This window comes from Lipotes vexillifer, unplaced genomic scaffold, assembly GCF_000442215.2.
Source record: "Lipotes vexillifer unplaced genomic scaffold, Lipotes_vexillifer_v1.1 scaffold1117, whole genome shotgun sequence".
In the NCBI taxonomy this organism is placed as follows: domain Eukaryota; kingdom Metazoa; phylum Chordata; class Mammalia; order Artiodactyla; family Lipotidae; genus Lipotes; species Lipotes vexillifer.
Window position 1 is genome coordinate 617485 of NW_006778824.1, and position 13870 is coordinate 631354.

Consider the following 13870-nt stretch of genomic DNA (forward strand, 5'->3'; position numbering starts at 1 on the left):
GCGGGACAGCGGGGGCCACCGTGACCTTGCTGGGCCTGCCTCAGGTCTGCCAGCTGTTCCAGAATCTCATAGATACCTTCAACGTTCTTAAGAAGGAGAGACCGAACCGAATGCCCATATTGGAATTCATGACCACAGACCTAGAAGCCAGGTAATTTTTTGTAAGAAAAAATGTTAATCAACATGAAAATAGTGTTTACTTTTTTCCATCTGTTAATTTTTAAGCCAAATTTCAAGCCTACGAAGTTCAGAGACTCACAGGACAGGGCCCTGTGCCCACAGCCTCCGTCCGCATCCTTTCCTGGCAGCAAGCATTTCTCTCGGGATGGGGCGGGTGGCCTTGTTTGTCCCGTGGATTCTCAGCTCCCCCCGGAAGTGGCTCCGTCTCCGGGAAGCCTCTAAGGCTGGGGCAGGCCCGGCCTCTCCTCTCCCCACGTTGCCAGGTGGTCAGACGTCCTCCTGGAGTCTGTTGGTCTGTCTGCTCCTCTGCTCGCCAGTTTTCCGGGCTGCATCTCAGGTCCACAGAGACAGCACTAGGGGCTCTGAAGCTGCCTGCGAGGCGGGAGGCCGCAGGAGAGAGACCCCAAGTAGGATCGTTAGCTTTCAGATCAGCAGCTCATCTTCGAGCCATCCTCCTGCTCATTTATCTTCTCCCAGAAAGTGGTTTCCTCGCGGTTTCAGCACGGATGCTCATGTGTGCCTTTCCTGTAACTGTGCCAAGCCTCGAGGTCCGTCTCCTAAGCTGGATTTGCAGATTCCAACTGAATCCTCCTTCTCAGAGCAGCTGCTGCTTTACTGACCAAAGAATTGTGGATTTTGCCTGATTTTGGTTTTCTGTATTCTCTCTTGGTCTTTGCTGAGTTCTTCCTGTGCTGGGAGAGGGCTTGTTCTGTCATGGCTGTTCTGTCTCCCCCTCTGGGATGGGTTCCTTGGCCCCTGTGCTCTGTCTCTCCCCCTAGCAGAGGCATCTCTCACGCCCCCTGCAGCAGCCTGCAGGTGTGACCTGTGAATGGACTCCATTTCCAGCGGGTTTTCTTTTCTGCCCCTGAGTGTTTTGAGAGAGGGGTGGGGTGGGGTGTTGTTACTTTCTAATTTTATGGCATTGTGACCAAAGAACGTGCGTGGCTTGTAGGATTTCTGGTGTCAAGAAATGCTGGGGAAGGTGTTTCTCCCTGCGCCCAGATGGAAGCTAGAGGTGGGCGGTGGCCTTGACCACGAGTCTCAGGGAAGCGCCTCCCCGCCCCGCGCCCCCCCTCAGGTGTGTGAGCCTCCAGGTCAAAGCCGCCCAGGAGCTGGAGGACTCTGAGCCCTTCCAGAACTCGCTTCTGCTGATGGAAATGGATGATCGCTTGCTGGAAATTGAGGAGAAGTTTACCAACATTGGCCACAAGGAGAAGTGTGTGGACATCAAGCTGGAGCGCGCCAAGATGAAGAGGTGGGTGGGCCCACGCCCCCCTCCCGGCCTTCCGCTGCGCTTCCCTGCTTCCCCCACGCGCCCAGCTTTCCTCCCGGGCCACCCCCGCCCGGCCGCCAGCAGGGCCTCCCCACGGCTTGGCTTGGCTTGGCCGCGGGGTTCCACGACCCTCCCCCAGAGACACGTACTGGGGTCTGCAGCCTCTGGGGGGCGTCCGCCCACGTCGTCCCGGCCCAGCCCTGGCCCCAGGCGCGCGCGTCTTCCCACGACCATACGGGCGCGGACACGCGTGTGCACACGCGGCCACACGCGCGTCACCTCGGGAGGCCCGGGCGCTGCCCCCGCTCCAGCGGGCCGACAACCCTCCCACGTGACCCTCCCCTGTCCCCGCACCCCGCCCAGGGCCCCCCCGCGGTCGGGGCCACGCAAGCGTCCAAGACACAACAAGCAAACCAAGGGCAGGGTATTACAAACAGCCTTTATGTGGGAAAAGCAACCTGACGCCTGTGAAACCTAACCTAACACAGTATTATCATAGAAGCAGTATATGCAGAACTTTAAAAAAGGCAAAAAAAAACACAGACAGGAAAATTAGGTGTTTAAACCAGCACAGCTAATATTGTGGCATTGCTTCACCTGATGCATCAAGCACCAGTTTAATTATTTATAAACATAGTGTCAGACTGTGCTTACTGCATTACTCCAGATCTCTCCTTTTTTTTTTTTTTTTTTTTTTTTCCTGAGATATATTGAGAATATCTTTCCAGGTAAAACATCTAATTATAAAATTTAAAGTACTAATAAAATATACATCATAATTACAAGAAAATTACATGCTACACATTTTGTTAGTACTGACGACGTAATGCTTTGACATTTTTGTTCTAAATTCCACTCTTCCGTCCAATAAAGGTTATCTGCCCAAAATGAGAAAGATGCAGAACAGAAAACTGCACGTTACTTGGAAGCATACGACCTGGTCCAGAGAGCTGCTGCCGAAGAGGAAGAGCTATTTCACCGCATTCAGGGCTTACTGTCCCTTCAGGGTGTAAGTGTGTTATGTGATTTTTACCTCAATTTAAAAAAACCTCGAAAGCTATGGAGGAAATGCCCAAATGTTTGGAAAGTAAGTAGCATACATCAAAATAACTATGGGCCAGAGAAGAAATCAAAAGGGAAATTATTTTGAACTGTAGTGCTGCAGGGGGCACATATCAAAATGTTTAATATATCTCTAATGCAATACTTGGGGGAAACTTTGTGGCACTAAACACCTGTATGAGAAGAGAAAAAGATCCCAAATCAATGATCTCACCACCCTCTGCAATGTGAAAGGAGAAAAAGAGCAAATCAAACTCAAAATAAGTAGAAGAAAGGAAATTGAAGATCACAGTACAAATCAATGAAATAGAAAACACAAAAATTAAAAAGAAAATCAATAAAGCCAAAGCTGTTTCTTTAAGAAGATCTGTAACATGATAAACTTGTAGCCAGACTGATCCAAAAAAAAAAAAAAAAAAAAAGAGAGAGAGAGAGAGAGAGAGAGAGAGAGAGAGGGAGAGAGGACATAAATGAGCAGTATCAGAAATGAGGGCTGTGGCATCACCACAGACTCTACACATATTAAAAAGATAACAAGGGAATATCATGAACAACTCTATGCCAATGTATTTGACAACTTAGATGAAATGGATGGAAAAATTTGTTGGAAGACACAAACTACCAAAGCTCACTCAAAAAGAAACAGAAAGCTGAATAGCCCTCTATCTATTAAATAAATTGAACTTGTAGTTCAAAGATTTTCCACAAAGAAAATGTCAGACTCATATGGCTTTACTGGTGAATCCCACCAAACATTTAAGGAAAATTAATACCAATTCTGCACAAACTCTTTGAGAAAATTGAAAAGGAGGGAATACATCCCAACTCTTCTATGAGGCTGATACCAAAACAAGGTAAAGATATTTAAAAAAAAAAACAACAACCTACAGCCCATGATTCTTCATGAATATAGATGGAAAATTTTTAAACAGAATTTAGAAAATTAAGTCCAACAATGTATAAAAAGGATTATATACCAAGTTGAGGTTATCCCAGGACTTGTTTAACATTCAAAAATCAATCAATTTGGTTCACCATATACTTTAGAATTTTCTTTTTTTTTTTTAATTAATTAATTTATATTTTTGCTGTGTTGGGTCTTCGTTTCTGCGTGAGAGCTTTTCTCTAGTTGTGGCGAGCGGGGGCCACTCTTCATCGTGATGCGCGGGCCTCTCACTATCGTGGCCTCTCTTGCTGCGGAGCACAAGCTCCAGACGCGCAGGCTCAGTAGTTGCGGCTCACGGGCCTAGTTGCTCCACAGCATGTGGGATCTTCCCAGACCAGGGCCCGAACCCGTGTCCCCTGCATTGGCAGGCAGACTGTCAACCACTGCGCCACCAGGGAAGCCCTCACCATATAGTTTTAAAATTTAAAAATAAATGATCATCTTAATAGATGCAGGAAAAGCATTTGGCAAGATCCAACATCCATTTCTGATTTAAAAAAAAAAAAAAACCCTTAGCAAACTATTAATAGAAGCGATCTTCCTCAATCTGATAAAGGGCATCTATGAAAAGAACTAGAGCTCACATGCTGAAAGACTGAATGCTTTCCCCTTAGGTGAGGAATAAGACAGCAATGCGTCCTGCACCACTTTGATGCAGAATTTTATTAGAGTTCTAGCCAATTCAACAAAGCAAGGAAAAGAAATTAAAAGCATCCAGACTGGAAAGGAAGAAGTAAATCTGTCTTTGTTCACAGCTAACATGGCCGCGTCTAGAAAATCCTGCGTAATCTACAAAATAATAAAGCTGTTAGTACTAAGGAATGAGCTTAGTAAGGTTGCAGGACACAAGAACAATATACAAATATTAATTGTATATTTCCATATACTAGGAATGATCAATTGGATATTAAAAAATTTTCAACAACACCATTTATGACAGCATAAATATGAAATTTGACAAAAAAGTGAAAACTCGTACCCCGAGAACTACAAAACATTGCTGAGAAAAACAATACCTAGATAAATGGAAAGATATATCAAGTGCATGGCTCAGAAAACTTGACGTTATTAAGATGTCAGTTCCCCCCTAAATTATCTGCAATCCTGATCAAGATACTGCAGGGTTTTTGTTTTCTTTGTTTTTTAGAAACTGACAAAGTGATTTTTAAATTTATATGGAATTTCAAAAGACCTAACATAGCCAACACAACTTTGAAAAAGAAGAGCAAAGTCGGAGGACTGACACTACCTGATGTTGACTTACTATAAAAGCTACAGGGACTGAGGCAGTGTGGTTTTAGGGTTAAAAATACACAGACATCAGTGGAACGTAATAGAGAATCCAGAAATAGATACACGCACAGAAAACTGACTTTCAGCAAAGGTGCAGAGAGTTCAGTGGACAAAGTCCCATCGTTAGAGCAGTGGTGCTGGAGCAACTGGATGTCCGCATCCAAAAACTTCAATTCTTACCTCACACCACATGTAAAAATTAACTCAAAATGGATCGTAGGCCTAAATGTAAGAGCTAAAACTATCAAACTTCTAGAAGAAAACAGGAAAATACCTTTGCGGCCTTAGGTTTAGCAAAGATTTCTTTTGTGTGACACCAAAAGCATGATCCATCAAACAATAAATTTATAAATTGGACTATGCTCTTCAAAAGACACTATTAAGAGAATGAAAAGACAAGTCGATGACTGGGAGAAAATGTTTGCAAATCATTTATCTGACAAAGGTCTTGTCTCCAGAGTATAGAAAGGACTTTCAAAACTTAGTAAGACATAAACAACCCAATAAAAACAGACCAAACATTTGAACAGATATTTCTCCAAAGAAAATATGTGGATGGTAGATAATCAGGTGAAAAGATGGCCAACGTTATTAGTGAGTCAGGGAAACGCCGATTATAACCACAGTGAAAAACCACCGCACACCTGCTAACATGGTTACAACTTGAAGGACCGACCACACTGAATATTAGCAACAACCTGAGGAACTGGGACTCTCCTACGCTGCCCGTGGGGACACAAGGTGTGCAGCCACTTTGGGAGATGGTTTGGCAGCTTCCTGAAGAGTTAAGCACAGGCCTGCCGTATGCCCCAGCCGTCCCGCTCCTAGCTGTTTATGCAAGAGACGTAAAAGCATGTGTTCACACACACACGTGTGCATGAATGCTCACAGCAGTGGTATTTGTAACAGCCCCAGACTGCGAGTGGGTAAACACACTGGCGCATCGACACGACAGAACACTGCTCAGCTGTACGAAGGGATTAACATACAGGCAACGTGGATGGACCCTAACGTAACCACGCTGAGTGAAGCATGCCAGGCAGAGAGTACATATGCTATACGATTCCATTTATGTAAAATCCGAGAAAGTGCAAAAGCTAACTTGTAGACCCAGAAAGTAGCCACATGTTTGCCTAAGACGGAGGAGGTTGAGGAGGAGGGGGCAGGGGGGGTGGGGGCGAGGGTGCAGCTGTCACTTTCGTGGGTATCCGTACGTCGGAACGCGCGCGCCTGTCGGGGCTGACTGGGTGGAGGCTGAGCCTTGGAGGGAGCGCCCGTGCCCTGACTGCCCGCGCGTGCGTCTCAGTTGCAGCACGTCAGCACCCCTCTGGTGAGGAGGCTGGCGCACCTCAAGCTCAGCCTCGTGGAGGTGTGTCTGGACACGCTCCAGCTCGCGTGGGAGGAGACCCTGGAGCGGCAGCTGGAGCAGGGCTCCGTGGACAAGCTGCTGGCCGACTACCTGCAGAGCCCCAGTGACTACACTTCTGCCAGCCCGGTAACCGTCAACGGACACTCACCGGTCCCCCGGGGCCCCCACCAACGGGAGCTGTCATGCTGCGGTGGGGCCTCCACCTCCGTGTGCCTGAAGTGCAGACCAGCTAATGGGAGTCCAGGAGGCCAGATTTCACAGGTCTCCCCCTGAGGTCTCTGACCAGAGTAGGTTCCCTGCCCTGGCAGCTCCCGGCAGGTGCCAGCAGCCCCCAGCAGCTCGGTAGGCCTCAGAAAGGCCCCGTCTAACTGGCTAATGAAAGCGGGGTCGTACTTGGGGGGAGACCCCCTGTGCACAGACGGCTTCCCTTCCCAAGGCGCGAGTTTGCTCTGACGGTTATGTCGTCACAGTAAGGAGTCCGTAAAGGTCAACTGCAGTCTGTTAAGAAAATAAGTTACATTTGCAAAATATTTGTTTTAGGGAAACATGTCCTGGCATTTTAGACGTTGTCTTAGATTTCATGAAGTTTGAATCAAATTAATTTGATGTAACTCTAAATGGATCAACTTAGTCCTGAAATGGAGCTGCATACAAACTCATGCCCTTGTCAGTCAGCCCCAAATTAAGGTTCCACCAGCAGACTTCAGACCCGCCCAACACCTGAGCCTTGGAGACCCTCGCCACATGCATGGGCTGTTAGAGAGTGGGTCCCGCTGGGGAGGGGCAGCAGTGGTGGGCCTATCGCGTTTCCAGGCGGGGGCGGAGTCACTGAGGCGGTCTGTGTCCCTGAAGAAGTGGGTCACCCTGAAGCGGACCCTGGCGCACACCGTGCTGGCCCAGCTGGGGAGCCTGCGGCCACTGTGCACCAGCTGCGTGGAGCTCCGTGCCCAGCTCCTGGGCCTGGCCGGGAAGGCCCTGCACCTGCTGGCCGTGCGCGCAGACCCCCTGCGCCCCGCCTTCTACTGGAAGGAGAGCCTCTCGGTACGCGCTTCTGCTTCTGGCTGGTTCACAAACCCGCCACCCGCGCTTAAAAAACAGAAATAAGGTATTTAGAGCTCCCCTGACCTCAGTAAGTACTGAGATAGCAAACAGGTCTCGAATCATCCCCGTCAAGAAGGGCGATGTGGGCTATGGAAGGAAGGAAAGGGCGGCGGCAGCTCTGCCCGGGGCCCGCAGGGAAGGACAGAGGCGGACTTCGGGGAAGGAGCTCTGGTGACAGCCACTGCCACCGCTGGCCGTGGAAGCTCCAGGTCACCGTCCTAACCACCTCTGCAGATGCCACCTCCTCCAGTTGGAAGGCACCTGCTTGGCGGTGCAGCCAGGCTCATCCCCATAGACCCTGCTCTTTTAGGAGACCCCCCAGCCCCGAGCAGCCAGGCGCCGCACCCCTGTGTGATTTGGGGCTGGTGCCTCCACTTCCCTGACCCAGCTGGGTGTGCAGGCCCCGGGGTCAGCCTGTGACTGTCTGTCCTGGGTCTCCAGGCTGCAGGACATGACTCATATTTGAGTGAACTGATGGCGTTTGGCCCCTTGTCCAACCAGTATTTACTGAGCACCAGAGCAGGTGGCTCTGAGTCAGGCAGACGTGGACCAGATACACAGCTCCTTTCTGAGCGGGCGTCCCGTCTATGAAGCGGCCCTCACCACACCCCAACTTGCAGGGGCCGCTGGGGAAACGTGCCCCCCAGGCCTCGCTTCGTGTCATGTCCCCTCAAACCCAGGGCTCCCCTTCAACCCGAGTCCTCCTGGGCCTGCTGCCCCCTAGGCAGTTTCCCTTGGCATCCTGAGGACCCCGTCAGGGGGGCTTGTCTTGCAGACAGGAGGGCCTTGTTTGTGCCTTTCCCCCCCGGGCCCCCGGGGCAGACAGGCAGCTGGCTCCCCGGGTCCTGGCCGGCCTGATGCCGGGGGAGGTGATTCTGAAGGACTGAAGGGGAGTGAGCACAGAAGGCCATTGACCTGAGCATGCCGAGGCCCCACCCTGGCTGCACCTGCCAAAAGCCAGGCTCTTGGGCCAGGGTCCTCCTGGTCACCTAAATCAGCAAGATCCCGGCCCAGCGCCCACAGCGCCCTCACCCAGGGGTCCTACAGAGACGCCTGGCCATGGCGGGCACTGCCGTCCGTGCTGACGTACGGGCCGACTGGAGGTGTGTGTTCCATAGGGGGGCGCTGAGCTGAACAGCCTCAAGTGTCTGGAGATCATCCAGGAGGACAAGGACTGCAAGGGGCCCTACGGCGGCCTGCTGGCCTTCAGGGCCACCCCCGAGGGGCACAGCAGGAAAGGCTGGGATCTGAAGGTACCCCTGCCCCAGCCCCCAGCCCCGCCCCGGGCGCACCCTGCCTGCGGAGCCGGCCTGAGCCTGAGCCTCTCCCCCCAGAGGAGGATGGCGCTGGCCCAGCAGTACCTGGCCCAGGCGTCCGAGGTGCTGCTGCAGTGCCTGCAGGTAGCCCTGGGCAGCAACCTCCTGGACATCGCCGCCGCCGCCAGCCTGGAGATGGTGGAGTGTGTCGGCACCCTGGACCCCGCGGCCACCTGCCAGTTCCTGGCGCTGTCTCAGGTGCGCTCTGCTCTGGGCGCCTTACGCAAGGTCCCTCTTAGCCACTGGGGAGAAGGAGGGTCCCCGAGACCCCGGTGCTCCCTCCGTTGGTGGCCCTACCAGGCAGGCTGCAACTGGGCTCTGCCTTAAGGGTGGCGCTCATTGGAGGAAGCACCGTGGGCACCAGGAGAAGGGGGCCGGCCCCCCGAGGTTGCCCGGAGGCTCACGGGTGCATGAGCAGGGGAAGCCCTCCAAGCCCGTGTTCCCGCGACGTAGGGCAAGAGCGCCAAGCCCCCCTCCCTGCGTCCTGCGCTGCAGGCCTGGGGGCACAGCGGTGAAGGTCCGGCCTGGCCTCGCCCCGTGGCTGTGCCGGCCGCCAGGAGCAGCACCCGGGCACCCACCCGCGCTGGACAGCGCCCGGGCCCCTCGGCAGCCTCCGTGTTCTGTTTCAGAGCTGCTCAGCCTCGGAGGACATGCGAGACGTCCTGCTCACGGCCACGGCCAACACGAGCAGCTCACAGCTGGCCGCGCTGCTGCAGCTGCAGCACAGGCTGAGGTGCCAGGAGAGGACGTCCACCAACCTGTTTGCCAGCGTGGAGCAGAGACTGGCCGCCATATCCAAGGTGACCAAGCCAGGGACACCCTTGACCCTGCCCCTGGCCCCGCGGCTCTGCAGACACACTCGGACCGAGTCCAATTCCTGGCTTGCTGTGTGGTTCTGGGAGGGTCACTCAACCTCTCTGAGCTGCAGCTTCCTCATGGGCCCGGTGGGGGGATAGCAGCCCACCTCCTCGGTGACAGCGAGAGTCAGCGAGCTCGCAAGTACAAATGCCCAGGGGCTGCAGCAGGCCGCGGAGGGGACAGTACCCCGGGGCTCTGCTTTCAGCCCTCGCTGCGTTTGAAGAAAAGTTTTATACCCAGTCAAGTCTTAGAGATTAATTTTGAAAGAAATTTGCAGAGCATGGTAGCTAATAGCACCTCTGCTTTTATTTGGACTAGCAAATATGAATTGGAGATTTAAAGAAATTAAACTTGATGCAACTCAACAGAGAAAACAGGCCCGGATGCTCTGGTCAAGCCCACCCTCCTCTTTCATGGGGCTTGCACGGTTACTTGCATGGGCCGACCTCATATCCCTTGACCCAGGCTGCTTTCCTCCTTTTGACCTCTGAGGACAGGATGACCCTCTGTGGTGGGGCCGTCCTGTGCGCCGTGGGTGTTTAGCGGCAGCCTGGCCTCCAGCACCTCCCCAGGTGTGACAACCAAAGAAGTCACTGGGCCGAGAGCCAGTACCGTGACCCAGGGACGGGAATCCTCCCTCCTGTGGGGCGGAGGCAAGACGGGGTGCAGGCTGCTCTGGGCCAGGCCAGCCTGGAGGAGGTGGGAAGCGCACATGAACCGTGAAAACACTAACAGGTGAGAAGCAGTGAGCGTTCTGCTAAGATGCCTTAGCGGAGGGAAACGGCCCAGGAGCCAGTCAGCGCAGACCACCGTCCTGAATCCGTGAGCATCAGTGATGCAGCTTCAAAGGCGCAAAAGAGAACTGCCAGAGACAGAGCAGCTGCAGACAGACCCCCGGCTCTGCGGGGAGGCTGCAGCCGCCCTCTTGGCTGCTGGCACAGTGAGCAGATGAAGAGGCAGTGGCCTGCAGAAGCGTGTGGGGCGTCTGTGAGTGCAGGAGGTCTGGACAGACCCGGCCTGGAACGCTGCGCCAGCGTGACCAGCCCTGGGCCACAAGAGGCCTCAACAAGTTCCAAAGCACTGAAGTCATTCAGTTTGTTTTCTAACCACAAGGAAATTAAAACAGAAATCAGTAACTAAGAGATACCTGTAAAACACACAACTGCCTTGAAATTAACCAGTATGTCTATCATCATCAGTTTGTCAAAGAGGAAATCACGATGGAATTTAGAAAATATTTTAAATTGACTTAGAGAATAAAAATACTGTACATCAAAACCTAGGAGACTTGTCTAGAACAGGGCGTGGAGGAAAAATACAGCCTTGAATATAAAAGAGAGTCTTACAAACAGTGATTTAAGCTGTGATTTCAAGAAGCTAGAGTAAAAACACCTAAGAAAAATAGAAAACAAATAAGAACGAGAACAGCAGAAGCCATGAAATTAAAACACACTTACGGCAGAGGAAATCAGTCATGACAAGTGTTGGTTCCAAAGAGAAGGCTAATAAAATTGATAAACACTTAGAAAGACCCAATAAAGAAAAAAGAAAAAGAAAACAAAAATTTTGGTATCGGTAATAAAAAGATATCGCGAGATCCTTCAGACATCCAGAAGCTAATAAGAGACTGTTTTTTTATAACCTTACCCTAATAAATTTGACAATTTGGATGAGATGGACAAATTCCTCCAAAAATATTACCTACCAAAGCGGACAGAATGGAAAATCTGAATAATATCGCTTCAAGAAATGGAACCTTTTATTAAAAACATTCCCACAAAGAAAATCCCAGCCCCAACTGGCTTCGCCAATAAATTCTTCCAGACGTTGAAGGCAGAAGTAATCCTTCAAAACACCTGCAGAGGATATAAAAGGAGTAAAAGGAATACATCCTAACTGCCTTTAAAGAGGCCCAGTGAGCCTTGATACTAGAAACCTAGCAAGGACGTTACATGGAAGGAAAATCTCTCTCATCAACGTGGACACAAAGTATTAGCAAGTAAAATCCAGCGATTATAAAAGGGATAATACATGAGGATCAAATGGCTGTGTTCCATGCGGTTTAATACTTTTAAATCATTCAGTATAATTCACCGTATTAACAGAAGGAAAAGAAGAAAATCATAAGATCATCTTGATAGATGCAAAAAAAACATTTGTCAAAATTCAGCACCAGTCTGTGATTTCAAAAAATCAAGATAGAAGATAATTTTCTTAATTTGACAATGTCTTTAAAACTCCATATCAAACATCATACTATAGGGCTTCCCTGGGGGCGCAGTGGTTGAGAGTCTGCCTGCCGATGCAGGGGACGTGGGTTCGTGCCCCGGTCCGGGAAGATCCCACATGCCGCGGAGCGGCTGGGCCCGTGAGCCATGGCCGCTGAGCCTGCGCGTCCGGAGCCTGTGCTCTGCAACGGGAGAGGCCACAACAGTGAGAGGCCCGCATACCGCAAAAAAACCCCCACATCATACTATATACTAAAATCTTGAAAAATTTTCTCCTTGAGTCAGAATGACACAAGAAAGCTATCACTGCTTCTATTCAATGGAACAATTAGACTCGAAAAATGAATAAAGGGCAGAAGCACCGACAAGGAAGAAGTAAAACTGATTATTCACAATCAGCACGACTGTGGGCCTTGAAAATCACGGTCCCTCGATAACATTTAACATGCAGATTTGGCAGGTCACCGCTGAAGGCTGTGAACATGAGTTGTATCTCTACATGCCAGTTACAAACAAGCAATGACAATGTCTGAATAATACTGTTTTCAGTAACGTCAAAAACAGTCAGATACCTAAAGGAAAATCTAACAAAAGATACACATGGCTTCTACCCTGAAAACTGCAAACCTTCCTAGGGAAAACTCAAGGAGAACTAAGTAAGCACAGAGGCAGCTGTATTTGTGGGGAAAGGCTCCATATTAAGATGTTTGTAAGGAAATGCCAGCTTACTATACAAGATACCAAGACGTACTTTAAACTATAGAAGGTAAGACAGCGTGGCATTGGCACACAAATGGAGATGACCGACGGGACAAGAAAACGCCCAGAAACAGACCCACCACCCACACCTGACAGATGAAAAGCGCAACACTTAGGGCAGAAGAGCGGACGGCGCAGCCCTGCACGAAGGGCAGCTCTACCTGAGAAGGTAACACAGCAGAGCTTTCAGAAGCTTTAAGGGGACCTCTTCATGCCTTCGGGGTAGGTAAGACTTACTACGCAGGAGACAGGGGTGCTATAACCATCAGACGGTGAATGATCAGTTGTACTGCACTGACAGTAAGAACTTGTGTTCATCAAAACCGTAGCCCAGGAGTCAAAAGGCAAGCCCCAGAGGAGATACAACACACGCGGGGGGCCAGGGGCTGGTGTCCTGTGTGTAGACGGGAGGTGTCCCCTCTCGGCAGGAGAAAGACTGACTGTCCCACAGAAAACAATCACAAGACTGGAATTTCACAAAAGGTACCCAAGTGGCCAAGTAAACTTTTTAAATGACGCGCAAGTTCACTGGTCATCAGGAAGATGGAAAAATTAAAGCCCCATTCAGGTACTGCTAGACATCCACCAGAAGGGCTGAAAGGGAACAGGTGCAAAGCCCCAAGGGCGGGAGAGCAGGCGGGGCCCTGGCGGGGGTGGGGCCCAGTGGCCCCTTTGGTTTTTCGTTTTTTGTTTTTTGTTTTGCGGTACGCGGGCTCTCACCGTTGTGGCCTCTCCCGCTGCAGAGCACAGGCTCCGGACTCATAGGCTCAGCAGCCATTGCTCACGGGCCCAGCCACTCTGCGGCATGTGGGATCTTCCCAGACCGGGCACGAACCCGTGTCCCCTGCATCGGCAGGCGGACCCTCAACCACTGCGCCACCAGGGAAGCCCCCAGTGGCCCCTTTGGAAGCGACGTCCCCCAGCAACTCCCCTGCGGCCGGTGGTCCCCAAAGAACAGACGTCACAGCAGCATTTGTGGCCCAAAAAGGGAGCCCACCCAGGTGCCCAGTGGCCACAAAAGGGATGAGAAGTGGTGCCCTCACCGATGGGACACTCTGCAGGCAGCAAAGGTCAGCAGGGTCAGCCGCCACGTGCGCCAGCGCGGAGGGGCCCCGGGCCTCGCACAGCGGGCCGCCCGAGCTGCGGAAGCCTTGCCGGCCCCTCCCCTGGAGCGAGGCCGTGGCCCCTGTGAGCAGCCCGCAGCCTCCCGAGCGCCGTTCCCACGGCTTCCGTGTGTCCGCTCGCCGCCGGGGCAAGCGTCCCAGAGGCCCGTCCGCACCGCCGCGGGCTTGCGTGCCGACGCCGGTCGGCTCGGGCAAAGCTGAAGCTCATTCCATCCGAAAGCGGGGAATGGGCTCTGAGCAACCGCTCCTCTTTGGGGAGGCGGCCCGCGGGGTGCTGTGTGGCCGCCGCTGCGGAAAGGGGGACCCGGGTCCGGCCGCCCCCGCCCCGCGCGGCCTGCGGGCCGGGAGGCGCGGGTCCTGC

The 13870-nt window shown here is 51.9% G+C and overlaps 1 protein-coding gene across 1 annotated transcript in view; it reads left to right on the forward strand.

Moving 5' to 3' along the window:
- The window catches only part of CFAP46 (cilia and flagella associated protein 46), a 94217-nt gene that overhangs the window by 62895 nt on the left and 17452 nt on the right, over positions 1–13870 (forward strand). The window contains exons 37-44 of the mRNA XM_007452012.1: positions 45–151; positions 1259–1435; positions 2327–2462; positions 6061–6249; positions 6976–7164; positions 8343–8477; positions 8559–8738; positions 9170–9340. Of these exons, the coding sequence (XP_007452074.1) occupies positions 45–151; positions 1259–1435; positions 2327–2462; positions 6061–6249; positions 6976–7164; positions 8343–8477; positions 8559–8738; positions 9170–9340 (1284 nt within the window). The remainder of the gene's footprint in view (positions 1–44; positions 152–1258; positions 1436–2326; positions 2463–6060; positions 6250–6975; positions 7165–8342; positions 8478–8558; positions 8739–9169; positions 9341–13870) is intronic.